The 11,319-nt window shown below is 41.9% G+C and overlaps 1 protein-coding gene across 1 annotated transcript in view; it reads right to left on the bottom strand.

The window, feature by feature from the left end:
* Positions 1-9,198: 9,198 nt before the first annotated feature.
* Positions 9,199-11,319, bottom strand: part of SPC25 (SPC25 component of NDC80 kinetochore complex) — a 9,145-nt gene continuing 7,024 nt past the window's right edge. Inside the window, exons 5-8 of the mRNA XM_045297986.1 lie at positions 11,259-11,265; positions 10,907-11,033; positions 10,434-10,532; positions 9,199-9,472 (exon numbers count right to left, since the gene is read on the bottom strand). Coding sequence (XP_045153921.1) covers positions 9,345-9,472; positions 10,434-10,532; positions 10,907-11,033; positions 11,259-11,265 — 361 coding nt within the window. The 3' untranslated portion in view covers positions 9,199-9,344. The remainder of the gene's footprint in view (positions 9,473-10,433; positions 10,533-10,906; positions 11,034-11,258; positions 11,266-11,319) is intronic.

Raw genomic sequence — 11,319 nt, 5'->3', positions numbered from 1 at the left:
GTGGGGGACCAACTGGAGACGTCTTTCTCTATTCTGATGCTGCTCTCTCTACGGGAAGGGGACACTTTGCCTACAGGTGTTCTGGTTAATGACTGTGGTGTCGTCCCAGCTCATGGCAATCCTGGTACAAAAGAACGAAACGCTGCCGGTGCGTTGCCATCCTCATAATCGTGGCTGTCTATGTGGCGAGTCCACTGTTGCTACCACTGTGTATTCTGGTGCCTTCCAACCCAAGGGGTCATTTCCCAGCACTGTACTGCTTTCCTAATATTCTATCAGATGGGGTTTTCTGGCCATAATAAATGACCAAGTGCATGAGTTGCAAATAGACCAGAGGAACCCATGCGGGTGTGGCCTTTCGTCAGTCTTCCCGTCTGGGAATATGTTGTCTTTGTTAGTGCCCAGAGTCCTTTCCAACCCACAGCGACCCCCTGCACAACAGAACAAAATGCTGCTGGGTTCTGCACAATCGTTTCTATTCTGGAACCCATAGCCACGGTGTTGCAGCCACGGTGTCAGTTCATTTGTTGAAAGCCTGCCTCTGTTTCTCCGCCTCTCTGCTTTACCAAACATGATAGTTTTTTCCCAGCAGTGGTCTCTCCTGACATGTCCAAGGTATGTAAGAGGAAGTCTTGCCATCCTTGCCTCTAGGGAGCGCTCTGGCCTTACTCCTTCTAAGACAGTTTGGTTTGTACTTTGTTGGCAGTTCATGGGACTTCTTCGCCAACACCATAGTTCAGATGCATCGGATCTGCTCCTGTCTTCCTTAATTATTTATTTTAATCATTTTATTGGGGGTCTTACAGCTCTTATAACAATCCATACATCAATTGTGCCAATCACATTTGTGCATATGTTGCCATCATCATTTTCAAAGATCTTCCTTTCTACTTGAGCCTTTGGTACCAGCTCCTCTTTTTACCCTCCCTCCCCATAAGATTTCTAAGGCTAATTAAGTTTCAAGTCAATCATTGGGCCCCTCTTGCTCTTGGACTGGAAAATCGTATCTACTACTGTGAGGATGGCATAGGACATCCGTCAGACGTACAGTCACCGTGGTCAGAGCTGTACATCTGTACATCTAATAACAACATAGAAGGCAACATCCTGCTTGGATCCAGACCTCTTTCTCATTGACTAGTTTCTTGTAAGCAGACCACAAGACCTTCCTTCCTGCTCTTAGTCTAGAAACTGACAAGGATGAGCGCCTCCACTGGTGTTTGATATGCTGATGGCAACACAGCAACATGCAGGTCGCCACAGTATAGCAACCGACAGACCCTCTATTCCTCCAGCCGAAGATGAGCTGCTTGTTCTTCCTCAGACCTTTCTTCAGTGGTCTCATTGAAGGCAGCAAAAACCCTGGTATAGACCATGACCCGGTACTAGAGTCATAAACCCCTCTTCAGTCCCTCTTCCTGAGCTGCTTCCTCAGTTCCTCTGCTCCCGTTCTCCCTTCTCCATTCTCTGACCATCTGTGCTCAGACACTGCGCAATGAGATTCCTCATTGCCCACCTGGGTCATCCATCCATCCATCACCCATCCAGCCAACCTTCCATCTTTGATCAGCTTTGCAGTCTGCAACTAGTCAGATATAGCAGCAGGTTATCTAGAATTTTGGAGAAAGAAGCGAGGAAGCACCTTGTTTTGGTAGAACCAAGCCTCTGTTCTCCACGTCTGATTCACCAGTTCTCTAACCTCTGGGTCCACTTACTGAGGGTGTGAACAGTCTGGTCCCCAGAGAGAGTGCAATGGAAAGAGGATTACTGCAACTGTTTAGATGAAAATTGAACATCTTCCCATTTGTGTTCCCTTCTGCCCCACTTGTTAGGGTTTCTGTTACTTTCTGCTATCTTTTGGATTGAGGTTTTTCTGCATTTTATTCTGTTGTGGTTGGGTCGTTTCATAAGTGATTTTCTTTATATGAAACATACACATACACAAAGAAAAACAACAACAAAAAGCTCACTTCTCCTACAGAGCTAATGGTGGTTTTGAACTTCAGATCTTGCAGTTAGCAGTCCACCGCATCCCACTATGCCACCAGGGCTCCTCAAGAAATACCAAAATCAAACTCTTGCCATCCAGTGGATGATGACTCAAAGTGACCCTACAGGAGAGGGTAGAACTGCCCCATGAGTTCTGAGACTGTAACTCTTCAGGGGCACAGAGAGCCCTGCCCTTCTCTCCTGGAGCAGCTGGCAGGCGTGTAGCCCAGCTCTGAAGTTAGCAGTCCAGCACTTCCACAACAGTGCTACCCAGGATCTTGAGCAGAAACAAACACATACACCTTCCCAGATCCGGGAAGCAGCATTAAGAAATGAAATTGGTTGGATGTCACACATTGGGAAGTGGTGGGAATGTGTTTAACTGGAAACATCTAAAAATGTTTGCGTTCCTGAGTAGTACAAACAGCTTGCACTTTACTACTAACCCAACTCTATGTATTGAGCTCGAGGGATTGACGGAATAGCCATTGAAATGATTCAGAAAGCTGAAGAAGCACTGGGCACACTCACGCGTCTGTGCCAGGGAATTTGGGAGACAGCTACTTGGCCAGCTGACTAAAAGAGATCCATGCGTATGCCCATTTCATAGAAAGGTGATCCAACAGAATGTTCAAACGATATCATGGATAGTGCACACAAGTAAAATTTTGCTTAAGCTCATCCAACGATGGTGGCAGCAGCACATTGACAGGGAACTGACAGAAGTTCAGGCCAGATTCCGAAGAGGACATGCATGGAACAAGGGACATCACTGCTGATGTAAGGTGGCTCCTGGTTCAAAGCAGAGGATACCAGAAAGATGTTCACTTGGGTTTCATCAACTATGCAAAGGCATTCAACTGGGTGGACCACAATAAACTGTGGGTAACCTTGAGAAGAATGGGAATTCCGGACCCTTGCTCATTTGGAACTTGCACATGAATCAAGAGGCAGTTGTGTGAACAGAACAAGGGAATCCTGCATGGTTTAAAATCAGGAAAGTTCTGTGACAGGGTTGTATCCTCCCACCACACTTGTTCAATCTATATTGAGCAAATCTTCAGGGGAGCTGGATTATATGAAGAAGATGTTATCAGGATTGGAGGAAGGCGTATGAACAACCTGCAGTATGCAGATGATGCAACCTTGCTTGCTGAAAGTGAGGAGGACGGGAAGCACTTGCCAATGAAGATCAAGGATTGCAGCCTTCATTATGGATTACAACTCAATGTAAGGAAGACCCCAATCCCCACAAATCTGCCAGGAGTTAACACCGTGATACAAGGAGAAAATATTGAAGTTATGACGGATTTTGACTTGCTTGGATCAACAGTCAATACTCATGGGAGCAGCAGTCAAGCAATCAAACGACATATTGCATTAGGTAAATCTGCTGCACAAGACCTCTTTGAAGTATGGAAGAGCAAGGATGCTACTTTGAGCACTAAGATGCACCTGACTCAAGCCATGATATTATTCATTGCATCTTATGCATGTGAAAGTTGGACATTGAATAAGGAAGACCATAGAAGAATCAGTGCATTTGAATTGCAGTGTTGGAGAAGATTAGTGACAGTACCATGCACTGCTAAAAAACCAAATGGATCTGTGTTGGGAGAAGTAAGGCCAGAGTGCTCTTTAGAGGCAAGGAAGGAAAGACTTTGTTTTACATACTTTGCACATATTGTCAGGAGAGACCAGACCTTGGAGAAAGACAACAAGTAGAATAAGGGGGACAGTGATGGAGATGGGGCAAAAAGGAGACAATGCCAAGGGTTCCACGTAGAAAAGAATGTTTGCAAACTGATTGTGGTCGCAATTGTACATTCTACTTGATGTGACTGCGATTTGGAATGATACGATAGGCGTATTAAATCCCAACTAATAATAATAAGAAAGCTCTATTTCAAATGAACAAGCTTCAAGTTAAAAAAAAAAGTGTTTTTTTAAGTGGAGGGACGATGAAAGAGAGGAAGCCCTCGATGAGATGGCGGACACAGCGGCTGCATCAATGGGCTGAGGCGCGGAAACCACAGTGAGGACGGCGCAGGACCGCGCGGTGGTTGGCGCTGTTGTGCACGGGGTTGCTGTGAGGTGGCTGCATCTGACAACAGCAACAAACGGACCTAACAGTTGGCACCATGAGCCCGTGCAGTGGCGCTGTCTGCGAAAGACCCGCCCATCTGCCTTTGTAAAGGTTTCAGCCACAAAACCCTCTGGGACTATATAATACACACAGGGTGGCTGTGAGTTGGCATTGATTCAACAATATGGGTTTCATACGCATATTCAAATTTTTCAGGAGATGAAAAAAAAAAAGTCATCTCAACTAATTTCAGAGGTCTGGGACTTAGGATAACCTTAAAGCCAAAATCAAATGAAGTTAATATACAAAGGAAAATTATAAGCAATCTCATTCTTGACTGTAGATGTAAAAATTCAAAACAAAATATTCACAAACCAAGCCAAACATTGTAATTTTTAAAATGCACTGCACATCACGACTGATCTGGGTTAATTCTAGAAATACAAGGTTGACTCAACATTTTTTAAAAGCCTATTAATATAAATTGCCTCATTATCAGATTAAAGATAAAAACCAATATTGGTGTAGAAAAACACCCTATAAAAATTCAACAAACTTTCATGATAATAACTTACAGTGCACTGGGAATAGGAGAAACCTTCCCTGACCAGATCAACCAAAAAGAACATGGCTAGTTTGGGGAAGTACATAGCAGGGAGGGCCAGACGGGAAATGAGTGCCCACAAAGGTAGAAGTGACTTGCCTAGTGCCTCATGCCAATTTCAGCAATAGAGAGAATAAACGGAATCTTAATTTTCAACTTCTTTTTACGTAATGCTATGTACATGCCACACGATCGCTTTTTCACAAGACAAGTTACAATGCCAGAGTTCCATCATTATCCAAACCACATTTATTTGCATTTCAAATGACCTAGCTCTACACTTCTGGTAAATATTTGTTCAGTGGGGTACAAGAACTTCTTGTTTTCCCCTTTGTTGGACCTTCTCCATCGTCACACTTCCATCTTGCCGAGTGACTGAGGGGAAGAACATGTGTCAAAACTAAATATCTCCACATCACACCATTCTTTTCCACCCTTCTCATATTTGACAATACTAGGACATGGTCGTGGATCCACAATCAACATTTGGGGAAGCAGCAGTCGAGAAAGTGCCTTGTGAAAATCAGCTGCAGAAGAGCCTCTTTAAAGAATTAAAGAACACAGGGTGTCACTTGGGACTAAGCTACGCCTAACTCAAGCCATGGTATTTTCAATCGCCTCCTATGCATGTGCAAGCTGGTCACTGAACAAGAAGGAGCACAGAAGAACTGGTGCATTTGAATTACGGTGTTGGTGAAGAACATTGAAAATACCGTGAGAAAACATACATTTTTCTTGGAAGAAGTACAACCAGCGTGCTCCTTAGAATGGTAGGACGTCTCACAAACTTTGGCAAAACACCTCAGCAATAATTCTGCAACTATTATTAAACAAGCCACCTCTTTTTTCAGGGTAATTTTGATTCTCTATCGAATAATCCTCTATTGAGACTGGATAATATGACATTAAATATTAAGCTTTTATGTATCAGACCAAAGGTGCCCTGGCGGTGTAATGGTTACGTATCAGGGTGCAATTCACAAGGTGAGCAGTTTGAAACCAGCAGCAGCTCTGGGAGAAAGATGGAGCTTTCTACTCCCATAAAGAGCCACAGTATGGGACTCACAGGGGCAGTGCCAGCCTGTCCTGGAGGCTAGCTGAGTGGGCATCGACTCGGTGGCAGTGAGTTTGGTTTTTGTTTGTTTATGACACTAGATTAGGTGATAGCTAAGTAGACAACTCCGCTAAAAGATAGGGATTGAACATCTTTGTTTTAACTACTGTGACGCCAGGGCTCTTTGCATGACACAGCAACTGTCTCTGTACAAAATTCTTGGAATTGGAAGCAAAGCAACATTTTCTACTTTTCGTTAGCCTGGAAATCAAGATTCTAAATCTATTAGCACAATGCATCAGATTTTGTGCTGATTTGGGGGTCTTAAAAAAAACTTCATTAGTAATTAACTTTAATTTTAAAAGATCTCACTACTCCATTTATTACAAAATGTGGAATAGATTAGTTGATCCTATTTAGAGTCCATTACAAAATGTGGAATAGATTAGTTAATCATATTTGAATTCCATTTCAATTAACTGTACTATTCGTGCATATTTTTTTCCCATTTAAGAAAATCTTTTTTCTTCCTCAGCTTTATTTCCGCATTAGGAAAATTTTTAATGTTTAAAATGCTTCACTCATTTTTATAGCATACCATCTGAAAAAATATAATGTGTGAAAGAGCAATTTAATAGGATAGTTTGGTTTGCCTTTCATGTGTACTGTCAGTCATTCCAAGTGCGATTTTCATACTACACAACCGAAAAACCCACTGACTCACTGTCGAGTTCCTTTTGACTCCTAACAACCCTATAGAACAGAATGGAACTGCCCCAAAGGCTTTCCAAGGCTGGAATCTGTATGGAAGATAGCTACCACATCTCTTCTCCCACGAAGCAACCGGTGAGTCCATCCAATCTTTCAGTGGGCAGTCAAGTGCTTTACCCACTGAGCCACCAAAGCTCCTTCGTCATAATATGGCAAGTTTAAAATCGAAGCTAATATATCAGTAAGAGATCCAGAAAGGACCGGCTTGGTAGGGGGCTGGCATAAAAGAGAGGAACACTCTCAACAAGATAGACTGAAGCTGCGGCTGCAGCATTGGGTTCAAATAGAACTGTTTAGAGGAAGGTGCTGGACCGGGCAGTGTCATTGTTGTCCACGAGGCTGCTATGAGTGGGAAATGACTTGACAGTAACAAATGGTGACAGCAGACTCAATTCAACATAGACGCATTCATAAACCAATAGCCCTCCTTCTGCTATGCCCATAAAGGCCTGGGGTGATGACTTGCCGAGTTCTGGAGACCATTCTCACCTAAGCTAAGTGTCAAATACGCTGCTGTTTGAGCTCTGCAGCAGTTTGTCATCTCGGTTGTGTTGTTGTCAGCTGCTTGCAACTTGGCCATGAAATCATGGTGAGCCCATGCACAAAGAACTAAACACTGACCAATGCCATCCCCGCAATCAGCGCTTGTGATCCGGTTTCCAGTCTGATTGCCTGAAATAGCTCCAGACAGCGTATATTCCCCTCCTCCGAGTCTCGCCATCCTCATGGCTAAGGAACACTGTGGTTGGATTTCTTCTAAGATGCATGTGCTTGGTCTGCTGGCATTTCAGTGTTCTTCACCAACTCTTGTGATCAATAGTGCAGATTCCAAGCGCTAAAACAATGCTTCAACCTTTTATCTCTGCAAAGTATACCAATCAGTGCTTCCTAAAGGCTGCACTGCACAGTGCTGTGGGCCTGATGACACCGCCAGTCCCTAGCACTCTCCTCAGAAACAGATGACTCATAGATGATGGTGAACAGGACCCTGCGCTGTCCTCGGCATGTGGGGCAAGTCAGCTCTCTAGCGCTCCTTTCCCACTCCCCCAAGACAACTGACCGAACTTCTTTTTCTCAGGCTATCACAGAGCGCAGGGAAAGCAACCGCAAGCATGGAGGGCGTAGTTCTGTGGCTTTTAGGTAGGGCCAAGATATACTGAAACAATTGTACATGGCTTCCATTACTGTCAGCATAGCTTCGTCAGATTTACAAGGACAGTTACATACACACACGCACACACACACACACACCCCTTTAAAGTTGGCATTTAAGTCTGGTCTGTTTTGAGTAAAGATTCCAAAGAAGGCAAACTTATATCCCACTCTAGTATATGTAATATGAAATGGGAATTGATTATATTTTCTGCATTTAGATTTTCAAAACTATATCCTTTTCTGGATAGCTTAATACTGTGAACGTTCATCTGCTGTGAAGGACTATCCTTTCTTCTAACTCTATGTTCCTCTTGGTGTGAGATAACTATGGCTTCCTGACACTAGGGTATGGTAGCCACATTTATTTTGCTAAGTACCTTAAAAATAACTGATAACCCTAGGCTGCATCTACCCTTTAGAGATTTTAAAATTACTGGCCTCTGACCTGTCAGATTTGAAGACCTTGGAGACACAAGGTTTACTGTACAAATTCCTATTCCCAGGACTTCTACAAACGATTCATGTCACAGAGGGGCAGAGGCCTCATCAGACCTTCACATCCACCCAAGGCCAATTGCCTTAAGGCAGCAGTCAGACATGACTCCACCTTCCATCTTCCTTTGCCTAGTCAGACACCAACCACTCCTCCTATGGCACTCTCCTGTCCTGGTACGTTCTATAATTTGTTGCAATGGCCATATAGCACTCACAGGTAAAACTCACAATTATAGAAGTTATTAGGGAAGAACAAGTCAGGATCAGTAAACAGCAGGGATAAAGTAAATGGTCCACAGCAACACCTGTCCTCAGCGCAAGCCAAGTCTCTCTTTGGTCCTCAACCTCTACGCCGTAGGATCTCAGTCTGTTTTCACCTTTGAACCAGGAAGCCCAAACACTGCTCTGCCTCACAGCCTGTTTCAGGGCTGCTCTCTGCTCTGTCCCACGGTGTCCGGACAGCAAGCAGGAATTCTGAACATGCTCCTCTGGTGCTCTTCTTCCTTGATGGTCTTAGAAGTGCTCTCCTCCTGCTTCTGGTAGTTCTTATACGGAAGTGCAGTTTTCGTCTTTCAGTCAGACACATAAGCCAACGCAGGGCGGTGACCTGGCTTACACCCTCTAGTAAGGTGGAAGCAGCTCTGGTGTCACAGTGAGTTGTGCACTGGACTGCTAACCGAAGAGTTACCAGTTCAAATCCATAAGCCACTCCACAGGGGAAAGATAAGGCTTTCTACTCCCATAAAGATTTAGGGTCTTAGAAACCCACAGGATTATAGGGTTGCTATGATAGTGACAGGAAGGTGGAGACTCAGAATACATCCCAACTTAATCTTATTCATCAGCATAACACAAGACTCCACCCAACACAGGATTCTAACCAGACATTGTGGTTAGAACATACATCACAAAGGGATTATGGCCACAGGGTCCACACTCATCCTACATCGCATGTGCCTGTTATTTTTATTGATGTATCATCTTTCATTTATCATGTGCCATGTATCATCTTTCATTTAATAAAAAACTCAGATCCCTTTGTAATTATTTTCCTGAGAATTTAATAAAAATAAAGAAATGAACCACAGAAATATTACAAACATACACAATTATAGACAGACAATGAATAGGAATTCTTTCTAAAAGAAACATACAATAGGGAAGAAAAACACACAGCTTTTCTATATTATTTATGCATTATAAACCATAGCAACGAAAGCTTTCCGAACATTGGCAAGAAAGGCTGAAAAATTCTTGGTCTTCCTTAAATTCTCTTGAAGTTCTGCCAGGCACTCAAGATGGGGAGAACTATCAGACACTAGACGGAAAAATAAAGACAATTTCAAGATTCCTTTGTGGGAAAGAAGGTTTTCTAGTTTCGATGTTCTCATCTGATTTGAACTTCAATTCCATTTTGTTAAAGTGCTTTGAGTATAAAACTATAAATCATGTAAAATGGTCTTCATATCCTAAATACCCTTTGGACATTTCCCTCCTTTAATCTCTAAATATTTCAATCATAATCACCACAAACTTGCTTTAACTTGAAACAAATGACATTCACAAGCTCGAAGAACTTAGTAATATAATATGCATTACCCAAAGAAAATGCATCTTAGACCTATACATTTTGTTGAAACGAAATGGCCTGAACTGGGTTTTTTTGGCTGTTATTGTTATTAAACTACTAAATCAGTTCTCTCCTCCAAACTTTCTGGCTACTAGGTAAAAAATAAAAAGCCTAAAGTCTCACCATTATGTAAATATCATCTCTTCGTGTCCATATAATCATTTATACTCCCCATAAATCAAAGGTCTTTTAGCATGCTTCCGAATCAATAACTAAGCTACTTATCAAATGGTTCCAATTTCAACGAGTGGGATTATTCCTGTCATAATCATTTGGGGGAAAATAAATGATTATATTCTGATTCCCGCATTCTAACCATTTTAAAATCCACCTCCTTGGATAAAGTTTAATATTTTCATTTAGGCAGCGATATTTTTCCTAATGAGTTCTAGTCTGAGATCCCTAGAAGGACAGGGCATCATTCTGTATATGAAGGGTCTTTGGTCTTCTGGCATGCTGTTCAGTCAGTGCGGCACTGAGCATTCTAAAGAGAAACTCCAGTCACACTGCCTTAGAGATAATATTTTAGCAAGTCAGACAGGAAATGGAAACAGCGGCTTGTGCAAACAGTATCCTCCATCATAGTCTTCTGATTCTAACTACATTTGGGGATGCCAATCTGAAATGTCAGTTAGAGCTAGGACGATACCTTCATAGTCCCTTGCTTCATTCAGTTTCAGGGAAAACATAAATGGGCTGTCAGGATCCTTAGGGTCAATATTAGTGAATACAAACTGCAATTTGTCCCCTGAAAGGGAAAAAGATTACATGATCAAGTTCAACACTCAACATCAAATTGAAGTGGTTATGTCAGGATGGAGAATTTTCTTAAACTGTTAATAGCAGGGGGAGGTATGTGTGCCAAGGAAAAATGATTTCCTAAGATATCAAATTATGTAAACAAATACTTCTGCCTAACTTTTATGGCCATGATACAGTTCCATTTTAAAATGAAAATTAACTTTAAACAGTAAGCTAAGTGTTGAACAACAAAACTAAACACGGACACACATGCACAAAGCACCTTAGGATGAACTCAAATATACACAATCAAGTCATTAAATCTAAAGTTCAAAGTTGTATCTTACATCCTCCATGTTTTATTAATATTCAAATGCTTACCATAAATTTTTCGAATTTCTAGTCCAAGTCGGTCTTTATACACATCTGCAGATTTTTGCAGTCTTTTCAGCCTCTCTCCAACAGCTTTATTAGCAGTGGCAATAGCTTTGTTTTTAAAACAGGAAACACAGTTCTAAGTATTTTAAATACTAAAAAAACTATTAAAATGATGCCAAATTAATATGTTTATCTACAGCTTCTACAAATAAGGACTTTTGTTTAATTCAAGTTTGAATTTAAAAAAATAGTTACAGGTAATTAGGATTTTATTCTATATTATCATGTAGTTCCATGAGTAAAAAGGTCAGAGATTTCCATGGATAACAGAGAAATACGAAGACTTACTTTACACTATCTGCCTTTTTTGGTTAACAAAGGATATACCATTTGCTTCATTAGAAAAATATGCTCTC

Source organism: Echinops telfairi, unplaced genomic scaffold (genome assembly GCF_000313985.2).
Source record: "Echinops telfairi isolate 266 unplaced genomic scaffold, ASM31398v2 ScPeMD7_4;HRSCAF=17, whole genome shotgun sequence".
Lineage (NCBI taxonomy): Eukaryota > Metazoa > Chordata > Mammalia > Afrosoricida > Tenrecidae > Echinops > Echinops telfairi.
The sequence above is the reverse complement of the archived record's forward strand: the minus strand, read 5'-3'. Positions and strand labels throughout refer to the sequence as shown.